The sequence below is a fragment of the Malaya genurostris genome, chromosome 2, assembly GCF_030247185.1.
Source record: "Malaya genurostris strain Urasoe2022 chromosome 2, Malgen_1.1, whole genome shotgun sequence".
Classification (NCBI taxonomy): Eukaryota; Metazoa; Arthropoda; class Insecta; order Diptera; family Culicidae; genus Malaya; species Malaya genurostris.
In genome coordinates, this window is record NC_080571.1 from 349,336,242 (window position 1) to 349,359,853 (window position 23,612).

Genomic DNA, 23,612 nt, shown 5'->3' on the forward strand with positions numbered 1-23,612 from the left:
CACCGCGAGGTTGGAAACCGCGAGAAATCTCCGGCCATTTTTGTTAACAGTATTTGCGGGTCTTTTTTCTAATCAGTTTTTCTCGTCGGATTCTGATAAAACCCAAAACATTTTTTCATCTTTTATTCCTATAAACGATCCGGTTGTAGAGATGTTCAGTCTGAGTAGCAATTATATCAATTCCCAATACTATACTGATTATTCAAACAGAAGAAAACAAGACGATAGCAGTGTAACGCAATCAGAGGCATTCGTTTATGAGCGACAACAGCAAACAGTTTCGTGAATAAACAGGTAAAATTTTATTATTCATCATACATCTAAATATTACATTTTTCTTAATCTATTATTTTCCTATACTTTCTGCTACAAATTACATAAATATGATCAGAAAGAATCGCACAACATAAGAATATATTTCTTCCCTTGGTAGGCAAACCAGTAAAGTGTTCAATAATCACATATTTTCATTCATTCTTACCTATGATTGATCGTGTATATAATGCAAATCCTAAAGGCACATCCTGTCTAAAATTCAGTGTAGAAATTCTATTTCGAATTACTATTTCAGAATATTTCTAGAGTTTTGAACTTTACTAACTGTTTATTGGCAACTATCGTCTGACATAAAATAAAGAAAATGGTGCATTCGTGACTCAGATAATCTAAACTCAAGGTGTAAAATACAAAAGTGTAGTACAACCATCAACATGTAGTGAATCATCTACGCATGATTATTGTCTTGATTAGAAGTTTTATAATGTCCTATTTATAGATTACAATTTACAGTTTTTCACAGGTCACCACAAATTCTACTACTATATCAATAATGACTAGATAGTTAGCAGTCATTGTTGCAATGTCATCGGCACGCATCAGATTAATTGTTCAGCATTTTTAACAATGAGTCAAACTTGCGTTACTTTTTTCATACTTGACCGAAATCAATAGAAATCAAACTCAGCTGCTCTTTAAAGAGTGCTTTGTTTGCATGGAGTTCGAACATTTCGAAGCGACTAAGAAATTGGTACATTCGTTTCGAATTTTTCTGTGATAATTGAGTTTTAGATAATTACAGGGTGATTTTTTAAGAGCTTGATAACTTTTTTAAACAATAAAACGCATAAAATTTGCAAAATCTCATCGGTTCTTTATTTTAAACGTTAGATTGGTACATGACATTTACTTTTTGAAGATAATTTCATTTAAATGTTGACCGCGGCTGCGTCTTAGGTGGTCCATTCGGAAAATCCGCTTTTTTATCGACAAATTTTGTTCAGCGATGAGGCTCATTTCTGGTTGAATGGCTACGTAAATAAGCAAAATTGCCGCATTTGGAGTGAAGAGCAACCAGAAGCCGTTCAAGAACTGCCCATGCATCCCGAAAAATGCACTGTTTGGTGTGGTTTGTACGCTGGTGGAATCATTGGACCGTATTTTTTCAAAGATGCTGTTGGACGCAACGTTACAGTGAATGGCGATCGCTATCGTTCGATGCTAACAAACTTTTTGTTGCCAAAAATGGAAGAACTGAACTTGGTTGACATGTGGTTTCAACAAGATGGCGCTACATGCCACACAGCTCGCGATTCTATGGCCATTTTGAGGGAAAACTTCGGAGAACAATTCATCTCAAGAAATGGACCGGTAAGTTGGCCACCAAGATCATGCGATTTGACGCCTTTAGACTATTTTTTGTGGGGCTACGTCAAGTCTAAAGTCTACAGAAATAAGCCAGTAACTATTCCAGCTTTGGAAGACAACATTTCCGAAGAAATTCGGGCTATTCCGGCCGAAATGCTCGAAAAAGCTGCCCAAAATTGGACTTTCCGAATGGACCACCTAAGACGCAGCCGCGGTCAACATTTAAATGAAATTATCTTCAAAAAGTAAATGTCATGTACCAATCTAACGTTTAAAATAAAGAACCGATGAGATTTTGCAAATTTTATGCGTTTTATTGTTTAAAAAAGTTCTCAAGCTCTTAAAAAATCACCCTATATTTACGTACGTTGAAATCCTAGCAAGAATTAATTGCTTAGCTGTAATAAACTTCATTAAAATTCATTCTGCTATTGTGATAGCCTTTTGTGTTCAACGTCACATAAAACATCAAATATTTCCTTCTTTCAATACAAAAGCTATCGAAAGTTTTGGAAAAAATATTAGAGAAGCATTCGTGGATTCCATTTTATGATGATGAAATAAATTCATATCACGGTGAATTGCGAAAACTCATAGGATATCGTTTCAAACTTTCCAAGCCTTCGAATCATTTGTAGCCGATTATAATAAAAAACTTTCAGTGATTTCTAGACAAAAAGAAAACCTTTCCATATGCGACATCCGACTTTCCTGTTTAAAATACACGTAATATTATAGTTTTTATGCGTGTTCTGAAGGTTTGCGGATTCAGGCCAAATTTCTTTGAATAGCGTATTTGCTACAGTTCTAGATCTGTCGTGGAGAACCCAAGAACGTACCTTATTGCAAAATTTTTCAGCTTTTCTGTTAGTCCACATGGATAAAATAATTCGATCAATTCATTGGGAATATTTTCAGCGGTCAGCTTAATACGCGTAAGAGAAGAATTCGATAAAATTTCTAAAACTGTAGGGGTTTTTAACGAGTTTGGCATGTTGCAAAGGAGTGCATCCGTCTTTTTCTGGGGTGTTCAGCAATTTGGATGCCTGCTCATGTTTGAGCCAGTCAGTCGATGTGTGCACTATGTGGAGCACGAAAACATTAAGTACAACATTGCAGTATATATGGAAGATAGTGCTATAGAAGTGCGTGTGCATGATCTTCCCTCAAGCGTCATCGATCCTTATGTTCGTAAAACTATGTCCCAATACGGAGAGATTCTCTTTATCGAAAAAGAAAAGTGGGAGAGCTTTTTCCCCGGTATTCTAAATGGCGTACGTTTGTTACACATGCGTTTGAAGAGACCTATACCTTCTTATGTGACTTTTGGTCAGGATACAAGAATCCCGTGCAAATCACTTGTTACCTATGACAATCAGATGGCCACATGTCAATATTTCCAAAAAGCTGTTCACTACGGTAAGCTATGTGATAAACTGAACAAGAAGACAACTATACCGAAGGACAACGGTGCTTCCTTCACACCAATCCCAAGCAACCCCAGTATACCTGTGACAGTCACCAACAACAGGGAAGCATCCCCTTCAACGAAACCATCAGTATCCTCTATAGAACAAAGTACACCAGCTGCAGTTAACAACTTACCATCCAACCAACCAGCAACTGCAAACAATGTACAACAAGGTGCATCTATATCAACTAGCAACGAAATCCACAACAATACCACCGATGCGGCAATGAATGACGAGACGAACCGCGAACAAACTGCACCTCAATCCTCGAAGGAGGGGAATGGAAGCTCCTCTCCCCCTAGAAAAAAGGTGACAACGAGCCACAGCCACGTAAAGCTTGTACGCAAATAGGCCTGAATAAAAAATATCTTTTATAAATAAAGCAGTTCGTCCAAAGTTATCAAAAGTGAGCACCATTTCTGTTGCTTGTTTATGTTTTAGCAATATTCCTACAATCTTCTTTGCTTTCTTTTTAATGGCGATTTAAAAAGGGATTTCACCTTATTTATCTTTTGCAACTACCGATGCACCGCGTTCAAATTCGAAGTGCGCAACATTTTTGTTGCTTGTTTGTGTTTTAGCAATATTTCGATAACCTTCTTAGCGTTCTTTTCAATGGCGATATGAAGAGGGATTTTACCATCTTTATCCTTTGCCATTACCGATAAACCGCGTTCAATTAGAATGTTCAGGAGTTCATAATTATCAGAGATGGCGGCCATATGTAAAGTAGTTTGTTCATATTTATCCGAAGTGAGCAACATTTCTGTTGCTTGTTCATGTTTTAGCAATATTTCGGTAACCCGATTTGCGTTCTCCATAATGGCAATATGAAGAGGGATTCTACCATTTATATTCTTTGCCATTACCGATAAACCGCGATCAATAAGAATGTTCACAATCTCGTAATTATCAGAGATTGCGGCAAAATGTAAAGCAGTTTGTCCATCATTATCCGAAGTGAGCAACATTTCTGTTGCTTGTTCATATTTTAGCAATATTTCGATAACCTTCTTAGCATTCTTTTGAATTGCGGTATGAAAAGGAATTTCACCATCTATATCCTTTGCCATTACCGATAAACCGCGTTCAATAAGAATGTTCACAATCTCGTAATTATCATAGAATGTGGCCAAATGTAAAGCAGTTTGTTCATATTTATCCGAAGTGAGCAACATTTCTGTTGCTAGTTCATGTTTTAGCAATATTTCGATAACCTTCTTAGCGTTCTTTTCAATGGCGGTATGAAGAGGGATTCTACCATTTATATCCTTTGCCATTACCGGTGCACCGCGTTCAATAAGAATGTTCACAATCTCGTAATTATCATAGAATGTGGCCAAATGTAATGCAGTTTGTTCATATTTATCCGAAGTGAGCAACATTTCTGTTGCTTGTTCATGTTTTAGCAATCTTTCGATAACCTTCTTAGCGTTCTGTTCAATGGCGAGATGAAGAGGGATTTTACCATTTGTATTCTTTGCCATTACCGATAAACCGCGTTCAAATAGAATGTTCAGGAGTTCATAATAATCAAAGATGGCGGCCAAATGTAAAGTAGTTTGTTCATATTTATCCGAAGTGAGCAACATTTCTGTTGCTTGTTCATGTTTTAGCAATATTTCGATAACCTTCTTAGCATTCTTTCGAATTGCGGTATGAAAAGGGATTTCACCATCTATATCCTTTGCCATTACCGATAAACCGCGTTCAATAAGAATGTTCACGAGCTCATAATTATCAGAGATGGCGGCCAAATGAAAAGCAGTTTGTTCATATTTATCCGAAGTGAGCAACATTTCTGTTGCTTGTTCATGTTTTAGCAATATTTCGATAACCTTCTTAGCGTTCTTTTCAATGGCGATATGAAGAGGGATTTTACCATTTGTATTCTTTGCCATTACCGGTGCACCGTGTTCAATAAGAATGTTCACAATCTCGTAATTATCATAGAATGTGGCCAAATGTAAAGCAGTTTGTTCATATTTATCCGAAGTGAGCAACATTTCTGTTGCTAGTTCATGTTTTAGCAATATTTCGATAATCTTCTTAGCGTTCTTTTCAATGGCGATATGAAGAGGGATTCTACCATTTATATCCTTTGCCATTACCGATAAACCGCGATCAATAAGAATGTTCACAATCTCGTAATTATCAGAGATTGCGGCCAAATGTAAAGCAGTTTGTCCAAAGTTATCCGAAGTGAGCAACATTTCTGTTGCTTGTTCATGTTTTAGCAATATTTCGATAACCTTCTTAGCATTCTTTTGAATTGCGGTATGAAAAGGAATTTCACCATCTATATCCTTTGCCATTACCGATAAACCGCGTTCAATAAGAATGTTCACGAGCTCATAATTATCAGAGATGGCGGCCAAATGTAAAGCAGTTTGTTCATATTTATCCGAAGTGAGCAACATTTCTGTTGCTTGTTCATGTTTTAGCAATATTTCGATAACCTTCTTAGCGTTCTTTTCAATGGCGATATGAAGCGGGATTTTACCATTTGTATTCTTTGCCATTACCGGTGCACCGTGTTCAATAAGAATGTTCACAATCTCGTAATTATCATAGAATGTGGCCAAATGTAAAGCAGTTTGTTCATATTTATCCGAAGTGAGCAACATTTCTGTTGCTAGTTCATGTTTTAGCAATATTTCGATAACCTTCTTAGCGTTCTTTTCAATGGCGATATGAAGAGGGATTCTACCATTTATATTCTTTGCCATTACCGATAAACCGCGATCAATAAGAATGTTCACAATCTCGTAATTATCAGAGATTGCGGCCAAATGTAAAGCAGTTTGTCCAAAGTTATCCGAAGTGAGCAACATTTCTGTTGCTTGTTCATGTTTTAGCAATATTTCGATAACCTTCTTAGCATTCTTTTGAATTGCGGTATGAAAAGGAATTTCACCATCTATATCCTTTGCCATTACCGATAAACCGCGTTCAATAAGAATGTTCACGAGCTCATAATTATCAGAGATGGCGGCCAAATGAAAAGCAGTTTGTTCATATTTATCCGAAGTGAGCAACATTTCTGTTGCTTGTTCATGTTTTAGCAATATTTCGATAACCTTCTTAGCGTTCTTTTCAATGGCGATATGAAGAGGGATTCTACCATTTATATCCTTTGCCATTACCGATAAACCGCGATCAATAAGAATGTTCACAATCTCGTAATTATCAGAGATTGCGGCCAAATGTAAAGCAGTTTGTCCAAAGTTATCCGAAGTGAGCAACATTTCTGTTGCTTGTTCATGTTTTAGCAATATTTCGATAACCTTCTTAGCATTCTTTTGAATTGCGGTATGAAAAGGAATTTCACCATCTATATCCTTTGCCATTACCGATAAACCGCGTTCAATAAGAATGTTCACGAGCTCATAATTATCAGAGATGGCGGCCAAATGAAAAGCAGTTTGTTCATATTTATCCGAAGTGAGCAACATTTCTGTTGCTTGTTCATGTTTTAGCAATATTTCGATAACCTTCTTAGCGTTCTTTTCAATGGCGATATGAAGAGGGATTTTACCATTTGTATTCTTTGCCATTACCGGTGCACCGTGTTCAATAAGAATGTTCACAATCTCGTAATTATCATAGAATGTGGCCAAATGTAAAGCAGTTTGTTCATATTTATCCGAAGTGAGCAACATTTCTGTTGCTAGTTCATGTTTTAGCAATATTTCGATAATCTTCTTAGCGTTCTTTTCAATGGCGATATGAAGAGGGATTCTACCATTTATATCCTTTGCCATTACCGATAAACCGCGTTCAATCAGAATTTTCACGAGCTCGTATTTATCAAAAAATGCGGCTATATGTAATGTAGTTAGTTCAAATTTATCCGAAGTGAGCAACATTTCTGTTGCTAGTTCATGTTTTAGCAATATTTCGATAACCTTCTTAGCGTTCTTTTCAATGGCGATATGAAGAGGGATTCTACCATTTATATTCTTTGCCATTACCGATAAACCGCGATCAATAAGAATGTTCACAATCTCGTAATTATCAGAGATTGCGGCCAAATGTAAAGCAGTTTGTTCATATTTATCCGAAGTGAGCAACATTTCTGTTGCTAGTTCATGTTTTAGCAATATTTCGATAATCTTCTTAGCGTTCTTTTCAATGGCGATATGAAGAGGGATTCTACCATTTATATCCTTTGCCATTACCGATAAACCGCGTTCAATCAGAATTTTCACGAGCTCGTATTTATCAAAAAATGCGGCTATATGTAATGTAGTTAGTTCAAATTTATCCGAAGTGAGCAACATTTCTGTTGCTAGTTCATGTTTTAGCAATATTTCGATAACCTTCTCAGCGTTCTTTTCAATGGCGATATGAAGAGGGATTCTACCATTTATATTCTTTGCCATTACCGATAAACCGCGATCAATAAGAATGTTCACAATCTCGTAATTATCAGAGATTGCGGCCAAATGTAAAGCAGTTTGTTCATATTTATCCGAAGTGAGCAACATTTCTGTTGCTAGTTCATGTTTTAGCAATATTTCGATAATCTTCTTAGCGTTCTTTTCAATGGCGATATGAAGAGGGATTCTACCATTTATATCCTTTGCCATTACCGATAAACCGCGTTCAATCAGAATTTTCACGAGCTCGTATTTATCAAAAAATGCGGCTATATGTAATGTAGTTAGTTCAAATTTATCCGAAGTGAGCAACATTTCTGTTGCTAGTTCATGTTTTAGCAATATTTCGATAACCTTCTTAGCGTTCTTTTCAATGGCGATATGAAGAGGGATTCTACCATTTATATTCTTTGCCATTACCGATAAACCGCGATCAATAAGAATGTTCACAATCTCGTAATTATCAGAGATTGCGGCCAAATGTAAAGCAGTTTGTTCATATTTATCCGAAGTGAGCAACATTTCTGTTGCTAGTTCATGTTTTAGCAATATTTCGATAATCTTCTTAGCGTTCTTTTCAATGGCGATATGAAGAGGGATTCTACCATTTATATCCTTTGCCATTACCGATGAACCGCGTTCAATCAGAATTTTCACGAGCTCGTATTTATCAAAAAATGCGGCTATATGTAATGTAGTTAGTTCAAATTTATCCGAAGTGAGCAACATTTCTGTTGCTAGTTCATGTTTTAGCAATATTTCGATAACCTTCTTAGCGTTCTTTTCAATGGCGATATGAAGAGGGATTCTACCATTTATATTCTTTGCCATTACCGATAAACCGCGATCAATAAGAATGTTCACAATTTCGTAATTATCAGAGATTGCGGCCAAATGTAAAGCAGTTTGTTCATATTTATCCGAAGTGAGCAACATTTCTGTTGCTAGTTCATGTTTTAGCAATATTTCGATAACCTTCTTAGCGTTCTTTTCAATTGCGATATGAAGAGGGATTCTACCATTTATATTCTTTGCCATTACCGATAAACCGCGATCAATAAGAATGTTCACAATCTCGTAATTATCATAGAATGTGGCCAAATGTAAAGCAGTTTGTTCATATTTATCCGAAGTGAGCAACATTTCTGTTGCTAGTTCATGTTTTAGCAATATTTCGATAATCTTCTTAGCGTTCTTTTCAATGGCGATATGAAGAGGGATTCTACCATTTATATCCTTTGCCATTACCGATGAACCGCGTTCAATCAGAATTTTCACGAGCTCGTATTTATCAAAAAATGCGGCTATATGTAAAGTAGTTAGTTCAAATTTATCCGAAGTGAGCAACATTTCTGTTGCTAGTTCATGTTTTAGCAATATTTCGATAACCTTCTTAGCGTTCTTTTCAATGGCGATATGAAGAGGGATTCTACCATTTATATTCTTTGCCATTACCGATAAACCGCGATCAATAAGAATGTTCACAATCTCGTAATTATCAGAGATTGCGGCCAAATGTAAAGCAGTTTGTCCAAAGTTATCCGAAGTGAGCAACATTTCTGTTGCTTGTTCATGTTTTAGCAATATTTCGATAACCTTCTTAGCATTCTTTTGAATTGCGGTATGAAAAGGAATTTCACCATCTATATCCTTTGCCATTACCGATAAACCGCGTTCAATAAGAATGTTCACGAGCTCATAATTATCAGAGATGGCGGCCAAATGTAAAGCAGTTTGTTCATATTTATCCGAAGTGAGCAACATTTCTGTTGCTTGTTCATGTTTTAGCAATATTTCGATAACCTTCTTAGCGTTCTTTTCAATGGCGATATGAAGAGGGATTTTACCATTTGTATTCTTTGCCATTACCGGTGCACCGTGTTCAATAAGAATGTTCACAATCTCGTAATTATCATAGAATGTGGCCAAATGTAAAGCAGTTTGTTCATATTTATCCGAAGTGAGCAACATTTCTGTTGCTAGTTCATGTTTTAGCAATATTTCGATAATCTTCTTAGCGTTCTTTTCAATGGCGATATGAAGAGGGATTCTACCATTTATATCCTTTGCCATTACCGATGAACCGCGTTCAATCAGAATTTTCACGAGCTCGTATTTATCAAAAAATGCGGCTATATGTAATGTAGTTAGTTCAAATTTATCCGAAGTGAGCAACATTTCTGTTGCTAGTTCATGTTTTAGCAATATTTCGATAACCTTCTTAGCGTTCTTTTCAATGGCGATATGAAGAGGGATTCTACCATTTATATTCTTTGCCATTACCGATAAACCGCGATCAATAAGAATGTTCACAATCTCGTAATTATCAGAGATTGCGGCCAAATGTAAAGCAGTTTGTCCAAAGTTATCCGAAGTGAGCAACATTTCTGTTGCTTGTTCATGTTTTAGCAATATTTCGATAACCTTCTTAGCATTCTTTTGAATTGCGGTATGAAAAGGAATTTCACCATCTATATCCTTTGCCATTACCGATAAACCGCGTTCAATAAGAATGTTCACGAGCTCATAATTATCAGAGATGGCGGCCAAATGTAAAGCAGTTTGTTCATATTTATCCGAAGTGAGCAACATTTCTGTTGCTTGTTCATGTTTTAGCAATATTTCGATAACCTTCTTAGCGTTCTTTTCAATGGCGATATAAAGAGGGATTTTACCATTTGTATTCTTTGCCATTACGGATGCACCGTGTTCAATAAGAATGTTCACAATCTCGTAATTATCAGAGATTGCGGCAAAATGTAAAGCAGTTTGTTCATATTTATCCGAAGTGAGCAACATTTCTGTTGCTTGTTCATGTTTTAGCAATATTTCGATAACCTTCTTAGCGTTCTTTTCAATGGCGATATAAAGAGGGATTTTACCATTTGTATTCTTTGCCATTACCGATGCACCGCGTTCAATAAGAATGTTTACAATCTCGTAATTATCAGAGATTGCAGCAAAATGTAAAGCAGTTCGTCCAAAGTTATCCGATGTGGAATCAGGAATCAGAACAAATTGGCTCAAATGGCACGTTCCCCTTGATATTTGGAGATTTGTGCCTTGCCATCAATTTGTTTTTAACATCATTTTCCCGATATATAAGAGGGAAGGATTGAAAGGAAATGGTAAGGGTTGGACTAGGAGGATGGGAAAAATTGACGACACAAAAACACATAAAAGCAGAAGTAAATTCTGCACCCATAAGGGATGCTGAACAATCTGCTGAGGATCACATTTAGTGGAAGCAGAAGGAAATTCTGAACCTCTACGAGGTCCCGAACAGTCTGCTGTTAATAAAACCTCCAACCCCCGAGAGGATTTAGAGATCTTACAAAAGCGACACCATTCTGCACTCCCGGAAGAATGCAGAACGACTACGAGCAGAAGTAAATTCGGTACCCCCCAGAGGATGCCAAACAATCTGCCAAACCCTATTTAAGGTGAATACAGAAGGGATTCATTCACTCCAGGAAGAACGATGAACCCTTCTGACTATAGCTCCTTACCACATTGGGTGAGAAACGAGAGAATATCCTTCAATTTTAGCTCCGCATACACAGACTCAACCATGTATGGAGAACCAAAAACCCGGATACGTAGTTGCGTCAATGCGGGACAGTTACATATCAGATGATATGAAGTACCATAATCGCATTCACACAAATCACACGAATAATACTCAGCACGTTGAATAGTAGCCATGTGATAATTGAGTTTGCAATGTCCAGTCAGAGCTCTGACCAGAACACATCAATGATACTTGGAGAAATGCAGTAGACACTTTGACATTTTCAGATCTAAATCTGGTAGAAATGCTTTTGTCTGAGCGCAAGTTTGCAAGCTGCGCCAGTAGCTGGCATGTTTGGATGCAGCCCAAGAACGTATCTTGTGCTTTATCCAACTAGTTGAAAGTGGTAAAGCTGGTTCAGGACCAACGAAATCATTCGTTGCACCAGCTCTAGCCAACTCATCAGCCCATTCATTTCCAGTAATACCAGAATGGCCGGGTACCCATAAGAAGTAAACAGCATTTGAAATGCTGAGGTCTTCAATTTGAGTTCGACATGCGATCACTAGATTCGACCGTGAGTCATTCGAACTGAGTGCTTTTAAGGCTGCCTGACTGTCGGAACAAAAATAAATACGTTTACCACAGATCCTCTGCTGAAGTGCCGATTGTACTCCACACAGAATTGCGTAGATTTCTGCTTGGAACACAGTACAGTATCTACCAAGTGAATGAGACTGCTCCAGCCTATTTCACGACAGTAGATACCAGCACCAGCACGACCATTCAACAGAGAACCGTCCGTAAAACAAACTATGTGTTCATCAAGTTGTCGTTCCAGACAACCAGACAATCATTCCTAACGAAGAGGATAGCTCACATTGAATGTTTTAAAAGGAAAACTGCATGTGAGAGTTAGGTCACTAGGAGCGAGTAAATACTCATCCCACGGAACCATTTGAGACCACAAGCGAGTGTGACTGGTAGCATATTCTAATGGGTTACTGTTCCAAAGCCCTGTAACCCTAAGACGGTATGCACAAGATAATGCTTCTTGTTTTAGGAACACATGTAGTGGTTTAATGCACAGTAGCGCCTCTAGAGCAGCAGTAGGAGTTGTCGTGAATGCTCCTGTCATCGCCATTAGGACCATCCTTTGGAGATGATTTAGCTTTGACTGAACTGTCGCGACTTCTCCTTTCTGCCACCATACAAGACATCCATATGCTAAAATTGGTCTAACGATAGTTGTGTAGATCCAATGAATATATCTGGGTTTGAGTCCCCATGATTTTCCAAAAGCTCGTCTGCATTGGCCGAAAGCCATGCAAGCTCTTTTAATCCTGAAATCAATGTGAGCAGACCAATTCAGTTTTGAGTCAAGAATAACCCCGACGTATTTAACTTGATCGACCACAGTGACCCCTGAACCAAAGAACTGCAACGGACGAGCTCCTGTAATTATCCTACGATGAGTGAAAAGCACCATTGATGTTTTGCCCGGATTTACAGATAATCCAAACCTGACAACACCATTGTTCAACAGATCGCAGGGCTTGCTGCATTAAATCAAAGAGAGTGTTAATGCTTATACCGGTCATCAATATATGATAATCGTCGGCAAAACCATAAGTCGGAAATCCAAGGTTATTAAGTTTCCTTAACAAACTATCAGCGACTAGGTTCCATAAAAGTGGGGATAGTACACCACCTTGAGGACACCCACAGACACTCAGCTTTCTAATCTCTGGCCTGCCGAAGCGATGCTCAAAGAAGTTGATTGCTAAGCATTGCGTGTATCCAGTAAGGGAAAAACCCAAGATATTCCGTTCACGACTGCAATGTTTAACCTCCTGCAGCCATTCAGCCATCGGCACGGAAATACACCTTGACTTAGGAGTTCCTATTTTTGTGGCCTTTTACGACATGGAATAGGAAACCAGTGGATCAATTCTTGGTAAAAAATAATTCCGCCGGATGCCACACGGCTTACCTGTTTGGTGGACTTATACCACCGGTACAGGTGGACCGTAGCGTTATTCTTAGCAGTTGGGAAACCGCTACCGACACTACACGGCTATCTAGGCTGCTCAGAGAGGGAAGTTAACATTGATGGTCAACTTCCATGGATGGCCGAGCAGCCGGATATTTATTTATATCCGATAACCTTCTTAGCGTTCTTTTCAATGGCGATATAAAGAGGGATTTTACCATTTGTATTCTTTGCCATTACCGATGCACCGTGTTCAATAAGAATGTTCACAATCTCGTAATTATCAGAGATTGCGGCAAAATGTAAAGCAGTTTGTTCATATTTATCCGAAGTGAGCAACATTTCTGTTGCTTGTTCATGTTTTAGCAAAATTTCGACAACATTCTTAGCTTTCTTTCCAATGGCGATATGAAGAGGGATTGTACCATCTTCATCCTTTGCCATTACCGATAAACCGCGATCAATAAGAACGTTCACGAGCTCGTAATAATTAGAGATTGCGGCCAAATGTAAAGCAGTTTGTCCATCATTATCCGAAGTGAGCAACATTTCTGTTGCTTGTTTATGGTTTAGCAATATTTCGACAACCTTCGTAGCTTTCTCTTCAATGGCGATATGAAGAGGGATTCTACCAAATCTATCCTTTGCCATTACCGATAAACCGCGATCAATAAGAATGTTCACAATCTCGTAATTATCAGAGAATGCGGCCAAATGTAAAGCAGTTTGTTCATTTTCATCCGAAGTGAGCAACATTTCTGTTGCTTGTTCATGTTTTAGCAATATTTCGACAACCTTCTTAGCGTTATTTTCAGTGGCGATGTGAAGAGGGATTCTATCATCTTTATCCTTTGACATTACTGGAAAACCTCTTTGAATAAGCATGTCCACACACTCGGGGTTGTTAAAGAATGCAGCCGAATGTAAAGGAGTTAAACGTGTGATTGTTTCTGGATCGCCGAAGTATTCTAGTAGCAGCTCTATACATTCCTTTGTTGCTGGATTTCCTAATAAAATGGCAATGTCAAAATAGCTGCAATCGACTGTAGTTTCTCCCTCGAGCAAGACTCTCATATTTTGTAGCAATCGTTTGATTATTTCACGTGTAGAATCTTCATTTTCATTTATCAAAAACTTCAACGATTCGCTTCTATTAGTATTATGAAAAATAACGGCATTTGAAAAAAATCCTTTGGCTAGTGCTAAATTTTTCAATGCTATATTATAAAAATATTCACTCACGCACGAAAGCCAATCATTACCAATAGCTTTCTGGATATTTTCAGGGTTTCCTCGGTCTAAAAACAGTTGGGCGCATTCATTAGACCGCTGAAGTATTTCAGACATTGAAAACGTTCCTATGGTGGCTGATTTGTCCAGAAGAAGCTTGACAATTTTGGCGTCACCATGTTTCAAAGCTATATCCAGTGCAGTTTCACCGTTTGCATTTGTAGAATTTATTAATGCATTTTGGTTCAACAACAAATTAACGTATTCGTAATTACCACTTCGAACGGCAGCATGTAATTGCAGGTCGTTAGGGTCTTTTGCCTTGAAGTTATCTGAACATGGGTGAAAGTTGCATTGAATGTATTCCCTCATTTTGCAGCAATATTCATCGCAGTTTGACATTGTACAAATCAGTTCTTTAAACCACTCAAACGGATAAGGACACACCAACGAAAACATTTGCAATAATTTATCCAGAAGCTGCTCATTTGATCTTGCATATGAAAACAAGATTTTCCGAACGAAGGGGTAGTGCCTTAACATAATTAAGTACAAATCATAAATATCTGCTATTTGCTGATCTTCGTATTCAAAGTCGTCAATTTCAAAGTATTTATCGTTTCTGTAGAAATTCTGTTTCATAGTTTCGAAGCTCATACGATGCAGACTCTCACCCAAACACTTTGCAGCGAAGAATTCAGCTATCGTGGCATGGATGAAGTGCGGAATTCCATTTGAGTATTTTGGCATAATTAGAGAGTCTACCCGATTTGCTTGTTTCTCCAGTGATGTGCGTTCTCGCTCGTCATTTTCAATCAAATGCATCGCTTCTTTCCCAATTAAACTCATGAGACCGAGGTAGTTATGGAGCTTGACGTAGCCTACATATAAAAGATGCTTTTTATCCAACAAATCATCGTCCAATTTACGTTTCACTTTATGCTGCCGTTTGAATGAATGGTATGTAAAATTTTCGAATAGTTCCACAAAATCCAAGTTTTCTGGATCAAGGGATTGCGAAGATTTGTTTTCATTTGGTTTGCGTAGTTCATTCACATATGGTTTATAGATTTCGGCTAGCATGTTGATAATTAAAGGAGTGCCAGCAGTTTTTGTAAGGGCCCTCATCGGTCTGCTCTTGATCAGTTTCTCTACGAATGCACTTGTCGGATCTAGATTATCCGAAACATCGAGAAAGTATTTCAAAAGGACTATTTGGTCACTTTGGCTAATCGGTTGCAAGTCAAATGTCTCCACCTCCATGGCCTTTTCCAAAACTTCCTGTTGGTGGGATCGTGTACTGATAAAAATCTGCGCTTTTTTAAGCATACGAAATAATGAAATAGCTTTCCCCATTACTTTCATAGGTAGTTCGTCGTAACCATCGAAAAAGATGATAATTTTATGCTCTGTTTCCTGGAGCCATTTCGAAAATAGTTTCCGTTCAAAGTCAGATTCTATCGTCAGAATTTCACAGAGAAGATTAATTGCGTCTTCTAAATTCGTTAGTTCGTTTGGGTCTTCTAGTTTTTTCGCACAATCTGACAATCGAATGAACAGGATCCACTTAGTAGGGTGCAACTTCTTTGCATCTTGAGCTAATTTCATCCAAAGAGTAGTTTTCCCCATACCTGGTAATGAGGACAGCAGAATCGTGTTAAATTGGAAAGAATGATTGAGAAATTCCTCTTCGCTATAGCTTTCATTAGCTTCTGAAGTCGTCGAATCAGAATCAGAATCAGAATCAGAATCGGAATCAGAATCGGAATCAGGCACCGAATCACTAACAGTTTGTGCGATATTACAATTAAGTTGCAATTCAGGTAAAGCAGTTCCAATTTTAATACGTTTTTGTTGTATCAACTTTTCTGCTATTTCGTCACTTATGAGAGCAGGAAGATTTTTAGTCGGAAGTAGTTCATGCAAAGTAAGTTCAACACCTTGAAATAACACTGATTTCTGTGAAAGTTTCTCTTGACTATCTTTGCTCAACAGTTTCATGTTATCTTTTGAATCTTCAATCGCATAAAAAGGTTGATTTCTGAAGAAATTTTTGGTGCGATCCTCAGTGGTGGTTAAGAAAATAAGTTTGATTTTATTGCTTATCGAATCGGATTGGAAAAACTTATATGAAATCTTAGATTCTGGACAATTATCATCCAGTAGAACATCCGATCCCGAGTTCTTGAAACTATTTATTTCTTTCTCAAATTGACGCAAGTCTGTTAGTTTCAAATAGTGATAGTTGAGTTTATGGTCTTGAAAAATCTGATACATTTTAAGACAGGTTAGAAACCCTTGTTCGGTACTTTTATATACAACCATAGGAAAATTAGAGTCAATCAAATTTCCTAGAGGACTGCAACTTGCAAATTTGATGCGAAAGTTTTCCATCTCGTATTTAAAAAAGTTTGTCGGATTCTCCAGCTTCAAATCAGCAATGGTACAAAGGACTTTCGCTGAAAGTTCTGTAAATTTAGTTATCTTTAGAAAATCACAAAAATCATTTTCCTTGCAGTCCAACCAACTGTAAATAATTTTGCGCAGATCTACAAACATCATTTTGGCGTACAAATCATCTGAGACAGAGCCCTGCATCCCCTTGAAATTTTCAATAATTTTACTTTCAAGATCTTCATTGTTTGGCTGACTAGTGGCAATGATACATTTTTCAAGAAACTTCTCAACATATTTTTGTTCAAAATATCGAAATCTACTCTTTGATTGTTTTTTAGAAGTTAGCGCATCAATCAGTTGCTTATTTGTACTCATCATAGTTTGCATTTTGTCTCCACTCGATAAAACCTCATATAGTTTCATTTCTGCGGGGTTCAAATTTTCTTTTTTTGTAAATCTTGAAGTTAACTGAACCTTACCATTTTCAACAAAAAGAACTTGATTACCTAATTCAACGCTGTACTTTTTAATTAAATCGGTTTTAATGTTTTCATTACTATCTCTAAAGACATTTTCTATCTCTTCTACTAAATCGTGGAAATCTTTGTTGCTAAAATCTAATAAAGTCATTATGCGTTCATCGGTATTTTGTACCTTGAAAAACTCTTCGCTGCCTCCTAGCAAATTCAGAGCACTTGTAGTTTGGATACCAGCTTTGGTGAACCACTTTGAACTACTATTTAGTTTTGCATTCGTGTAGATCACAAAATCAAGGTTCCCACCATTGAACTTACTATTGTTCATAATGTCATAAAACGATTGCAAATATTTGTACATCGAAAACGCTCCCTTTACCTTCTCGTCTTCCTTCACCGGGAAAAAATGTTTCTCGTTGATTTCCGAAGACTGCTTGTGTTTGGCTTGGACGAACAAATAATTTTGAGTTTTACCTTCATCTGTTTCCCATGCCAGAACCGCATCGTCGAATTTTTCGGCATCTTCCCATTCGGTTGCTAAACGGAAATTTTTGAAACTTTCATCACGAGCAGCTCCTTGGTACATCAGCATCAGTAAGTGCACCTGGAACGAGTCACCGTGGCGAGCTCCTCCCAGTGTACCGGTCTTCTTATATTTTGTGTTTTCTTCGGCCATTTTACAACTTTCTTCCGATGCAGCTAAAAGGATAGCATTCGTTCAAAGTTAAAATCACGATTCAACAGGAAATTGATTATGAAATTCTGACTCACCACTAATATCAGTTACTTCGAACAAGTTCGTTTAATTTCACTCGCGTTTGAATTGCAGTTTTCTTTTCTAAAGTGTTTTCAAAAATACTCAAATAACCGTGCCTCGCATAATTATTATTCCAGGAAATTTCCTTATTAAGTTTTTTTCTAAGAATGGACACTTGGTCAAACTTAAAAACCAAACCAGATAAAAGTGAACTGAAATAAACGTCTTTATTCACCACGAACTGAATCAATAATGGTGATAACATTTGGAAGAAAATGCTGTTATCCTAAAAGCTGACCGGTTGATATCAAAATGATAAGTATGGTTTAAAAACGGGATTTACACTTGCGCTTGGATAAGAAGTAATTATAATCGCACGTTCTTAGAATTATTTTTTATCGAAATGAAGTAAGCCGCCTTAATACGGGCTACTAAAAAATCACATGCGCAGTTAGATTGTGCCAACTTTTGACGTGGTACTTTTAAACTATTGTTAATATCACTGTGTTAAGTTCACCACTACTTTATTTCTTTATTCATTTTGGTATAAGTAAAAGTACAGCAGCGTCATACATCTATTCGATGATCTCAGCTAGGTAGCAAAAGGGGTCAAAAAACCAAATCTCAAATCAGTGTCGGATGGCAAAGTGGAAGTGAAGATAAACATGTGATGTGGTGTGTGTTGATTTTCCATCGGATGTATTTCCATAGAGATAGGACTATTTTTTTTTTTTTTTAATAACTATTTATTGGAATATGAGTTAAAATTAAATTATTAAGATTTAAATTGGGTGTTCAGCCACAAGTGGTGACTTTTCAGCCCTGTTATATATATACGATTTGGTTATTACCATGAAGACATCATTTGCTTCCGCAATTCTGAGATTTTTGTGTAGGGAAAATTCTAAACCTACTTGTATTGTGTAATGGGGAAAAAGAACTTATATACTAACTTGAGATAGGACTATAATTGAATGCTGTGGTGGCCAAGTAAAGCAAAGCATGCTTGGTTCTTCTAGTCAAGTAGGTTGTCTCTTTATGTGTTTTCGTATGCAGAGTAGTTCAATTGGCAAAACAATGTCCCCGGTTAGGAGTTATCTACGAGTTCGACTACCGTCTCTGCGGTAACATTTTTGCGGTTTTTACCTTTTTTTATATATATAAAAAATAGGTATAGAATTTGCTCAAACTTTAGAAAAACGTTCCGAGGCCCGGAGGGCCGAATGACATATACCTATCGATTCAGCTCGACGAACTGAGCAAATGTCCGTGTGTGTCTGTATGTGTGTTGTCAACTAAGAGGTCGAGATCTCAGAGATGGATGGACCGATTTTGATCAAACTTGTCCCAAATGAAAGGTCTCCCCGTCACCCAAAACGATATTGAATGGTTTTGAGATCGGATGTGTACTTTTTGAGTTATACAAAATTTTCAGTTTTTTGACAGTATCGGTCACAATTGACCTTGAAACAGAATATATTTTTAGACTTAGATTCCGCACGGTAATACCTATACAATAAGTCACAGATTGTTAAAATCCGTCCATTTTTAACGGAGATATCGAAATTTTTGTGTAAACGACTTTTTCCCCTATTCCAGCAGTAGGAGTTTTGAGCGCTGTATGATAAAGAAATGCTTGGGAGCAACGGAAAACACGATTTTTTATACTGTTACATACAATTTTTTCTAAGTACCAAAAAGACTGTGTACAGCATTTTTTCAATGACAATTTTTTAGCACGGTTCGTTTTTGGCAACATAATCTTTCGAATATGGCATATATAAACCAGATGATGGCCGAATATTTTTAATTATATTGTTTTAAACTACTTACAGAAATAAATGCTGGAAGAACATAACATCCATATACCATTCGAATCAGTTCGTCGAGATCAGAAAATGTGTGTGTGACAAATAATTTCGCTCCATTTTCTCGGAAAATTTCTTTTCTACAAATTCAGATTCATACGAAAAGTCGTATGCTCCCAAACAAAGTTCCTGAATTATGTTTGGTTCCGACTTCTGGTTCCGGAACTACAGGATGATATGTGAAACGAAATCGAAATTGTGTAACTCATTCTTCTCGTAGATGGCTGAACCGATCTAAGATGCAAATGAAAAGTTTCAAGATTCTTTAAAACATCTTCACTGATTTTCAAATATTTTGAAACAAATGTAAACTATACAGCTACTCAGGTGAATTTATGTGACTTCGGCTACACCGATTTTCGAATACCGGTTCCAGTACCGAATCGTTTCTCATAACTCAATCGTTTTCTTAAAAAAAAAGCCAAATCGAATTCAAGAAATAAAAATTCAAATTAAAATAAACTTTTATACAAAATTAATTAATTTTATCCAATTATGACTTCCGGTTCTCGAATTACATGATGATGAATTTTTAAAATTCAAACCGATATAGCAGATGAAAATCCCGAAAAGCTTCAAAGTTATACTCAAAACTGTTGTAATTTATTTGTTATATGGCCATACGAATCGGTTTGGGTTATGCTGGTTCCTGAATACCGGCTCTGGAAGTACCTTAAATTACCGCAAACTCTAAAGTGGAAATTACTTCGACATATCATGGAATGTTCAATCGATTGTTACACATTTAGATTCAAATTCGAAGCGATTTGCAGTTTCGGCATTACATAGTAATGAGTGATTAAAATCTCAAATTGTCGCTTAAAACGACGGTCATTAAAATAATGTCATGAAAACTTAAACACCGAAGAATATTCATGCAAAAAACACATGCGGATTAATGAAAAAAGGTATCATCTCACTGTTAGGTGGATTAAACATGTTTTTATTACATATTTGCATTCACATGTTATTATTCCAATCTTCCTAGGCTTTGGATGATGAGCTACAGGGCGCGTACCCCCGCTTGGTGGATGGGGGTGGGAGTCGATTTACACTTCGCGTATTGACAAAGTCGGACCATACCGAGATCGATCGTTCGCTTACAAGTGTAAAAGATGAAAATTATTATGTTGTCTGGATCGATCACGGAGTGGACAGGACTAATCCTGCTTGAAATTGACAATAGGTCATTAGGTGGTTTCGAGCATTCTTATGCCTGGAATTGGTGACCAATTTGAATTATTTTGATCCAGTTGGGATGAATATTAATATAGCATATTCGTCCTGAACTTGGTGAAGTTAATTCTAAAAGGAGGACTATTGCTATCAGGAATAGGAGTAAATTGATATCTTATGAACCGTTTAGGAACTTTCAAACCTTTCCCAACCGGTTTATCGGTAATGTTTACAAATTGCAATGACGACGAAACTGATTGATTAGGTGTAAATACACTCTCAAATCGGGAAAGGTTTGAATGTACTTAGATTTCTCCAACTTGGACACATATGTCACATTCTAACTAAGAGTGTGAGATGTGTGTTTCTGGAAGAGAACGGTTCACGTGGACCATTTCATCCAATCACACCTAGTATTTCTTCACGAAATACATGTAGTAGTTTTTATTTCCTGGATGCGTGCTCAACACTAGAAGGCCCAAAACTTAGTTTAGACCTAAATTGATCAAAAGCAGTCAAAATGATAGAAAGAAAGAAAGTCACTGACAGACTAACCAAAAGCTAGTGAAGAGTGCCTTAGTGCTTATAGCGTTAATCCATTGTGTACATACGAGGTTTGTTCAAAACAGCTCCTGAGCGATGGTAATGCGTTTGTTTTTTTGATCAAAATTCAGTAGTTTTGGAACGAATTTTGCTGCCACTCGTTTCATGCCCAAAACATTTGAAAAAATATGATGGCATGAGCCAACTGATATGCCAACTTCATCAGCAACTTCTCTAATAGTGATTCGGCGATCATCCATAATCATTTTTTCCACTTTTCCCACATTTTCATCGATTATTGACGTGCTGGGTCGACCGGAGCGTTCGTCGTCTTCAACGTCTTCGCGGCCATCGTGGAAACGCTTATACCACTCGTAAATACTTGTTTTTTTCATAGCAGACTCACCGTAGGCTCTCTGTAACATTTCGCACCCTTGGTTACACTTTAATTCATTTTTCACGCAAAATTTAATACAAATTCTTTGACTCTTCAATTCTTCCATTGTTTAAACTAACAAAAATCGCCGAGCTAAAACAAAAACACGTCTACACCAGCCGCTACAAGACAGCATGTAAACAATGAATACAGCTGAAAATTTCATCATACATTAGAGACATATGTACCAAAACAATAAAAAAAAATTTGACCACCGGACTCTCCAGACGCGCGCTATTAAAAAATTCCGGGAACTTTTTGAAGAGACCTCGTAGTGTGACTTTCTTGGGCAATCTAGTGTTAAATGCGCACCCTTACATAATTTAACGAAATCACTCACATCTGATTTTATTTTTTTTTATTTTCATGATAAAAAAAACTAAATTAAATGAGACTATTCAAGTAAAGGATTGTCATTGAAGATTCAAGGCCAAGAAGATGTGAGGAAGAAGACCTTTAGAATATCCCAGGATAGTGTTGAAGGATGAGTATTTTATGTTTTAACCTAACTTTTGGTAAGGTGTGTGATGCTGGAAGAAAAAGGTGAGTGCAATACTATTTTTACAGTCACTTTTATTACTATTATTAACGTAACGTAACATCGACAGAAACATAGAAACAATCAGAATAGATTAGATTGGATAGTGTTAGTAGACCAAACATATCTACATTGATTTAGGAACTTTAAAGTAATAATCGTAAGTACCGCTTCAGACATAAAAGACTATATAGGAAAGCAGTGCCAAGAACGAAGCGGATACAATTCTCCAAAGTTTCATCGACGAGGACATTTAAGACACAGAAGCAGCTGGCAGGATGACAAAATACTAATACGATACAGACGCACGACTCAATGAATGACTGGTTACAGGGTGAAGCACATACTTCCTGCTCAAGTGACAAATTCTCTGACGAACTTGCAATAGAAGATATTCGTATCTTTCATTGCAAATTGATAGCCGCATAGGAATCTGTCGCTTGGGTTACATGCTGGAGGGAACCTATCAATGATAGGCCGGTTTCCTTCTTCGTTACTAGTGTTCATTTGGGCACCATAGCCTAGTTCGTCCGGTATGGAAAGTGCGGATCGTTGTAACCACCCCCCTCGGCCAGAGTAGCCTATAAAGGAAAAAAAAGAATCTAACTTTAAAAAAAAGTATGGGTGTGTAATGTCAGAGACATAACTGGATGTCGTGAATACGAATATGACACGCTTTATTTATGCTTCCGAATTCGAATTGGTAGTTCATCGATTGTTTGAATTGTGCAACTTTCCCCTCTTTCAATACTAGAAATTTAAACGATGCGCCTAGACTAAATTACAGATTAGTTACATTAAACATTCTGAAACGCAATTAAATATTATGAAATAAGCAGTGTAGTTCTTTATAATAAAAATGGCTCTGAAAAGAAATTTTTATGAAAGCGTTCGTGATGAAGAGTGACGATTTGAGTTAGTTCAGCACGCAGACTCTGAATTCTAAACCCATATTCCAGAACTAAGCTCTAAAACTTGACGATTCTTCGCCATGACTACCAGAATGGGTTTTATAGAGTACAGTAAAGTAAATTTCCGCATAATTCTTTAGGAGTATTATTATGGTTCTAAAAAGAACCGAATAGAAGAAGTCTGGAATAAAGAACTGGATCCTGAGTTCAAAAACAAAATTTAGAACCAATAACAGACTCAGAATCCAGTTTCAATTCTAGAATTGCAATTTCTGAAC

The 23,612-nt window shown here is 37.1% G+C and overlaps 3 protein-coding genes across 3 annotated transcripts; all 3 read right to left on the bottom strand.

Moving 5' to 3' along the window:
* Positions 1 to 319: 319 nt before the first annotated feature.
* On the bottom strand, positions 320 to 7,411 carry LOC131432087 (serine/threonine-protein phosphatase 6 regulatory ankyrin repeat subunit B-like). The gene has a single exon (XM_058598157.1). The coding sequence runs from the start codon at positions 7,397 to 7,399 to the stop codon at positions 3,635 to 3,637; it is 3,765 nt and encodes a 1,254-aa protein (XP_058454140.1). The 5' UTR covers positions 7,400 to 7,411; the 3' UTR covers positions 320 to 3,634.
* A 740-nt stretch (positions 7,412 to 8,151) lies between these two features.
* On the bottom strand, positions 8,152 to 11,100 carry LOC131429387 (ankyrin-3-like). Its single transcript, XM_058593465.1, has 2 exons — positions 8,333 to 11,100; positions 8,152 to 8,181 (listed from the first exon to the last, which is right to left on the bottom strand). Exons 1-2 carry the CDS (start codon positions 10,397 to 10,399, stop codon positions 8,152 to 8,154), a joined length of 2,097 nt encoding a protein of 698 aa, XP_058449448.1. The 5' UTR covers positions 10,400 to 11,100.
* Positions 11,101 to 13,158: 2,058 nt separating this feature from the next.
* On the bottom strand, positions 13,159 to 18,069 carry LOC131429388 (uncharacterized). Its single transcript, XM_058593466.1, has 2 exons — positions 17,877 to 18,069; positions 13,159 to 17,804 (listed from the first exon to the last, which is right to left on the bottom strand). Exon 2 carries the CDS (start codon positions 17,779 to 17,781, stop codon positions 13,159 to 13,161), a length of 4,623 nt encoding a protein of 1,540 aa, XP_058449449.1. The 5' UTR covers positions 17,782 to 17,804; positions 17,877 to 18,069.
* Between the last annotated feature and the right edge of the window lie 5,543 nt (positions 18,070 to 23,612).

Bases quoted from the DNA above. Each gene is read 5' to 3' on its own strand.
- LOC131429387 (XM_058593465.1), bottom strand. From the start codon at position 10,399: ATGGCAAAGAATACAAATGGTAAAATCCCTCTTTATATCGCCATTGAA. The intron at 8,182-8,332 runs GTAATGGCAAAG...CATTACATATAG, and splicing joins TTATTGATCGCGGTTTATCG to CCGCATTTTTTGATAAATAC.
- LOC131432087 (XM_058598157.1), bottom strand. From the start codon at position 7,399: ATGTTGCTCACTTCGGATAAATTTGAACTAACTACATTACATATAGCC.
- LOC131429388 (XM_058593466.1), bottom strand. From the start codon at position 17,781: ATGGCCGAAGAAAACACAAAATATAAGAAGACCGGTACACTGGGAGGA.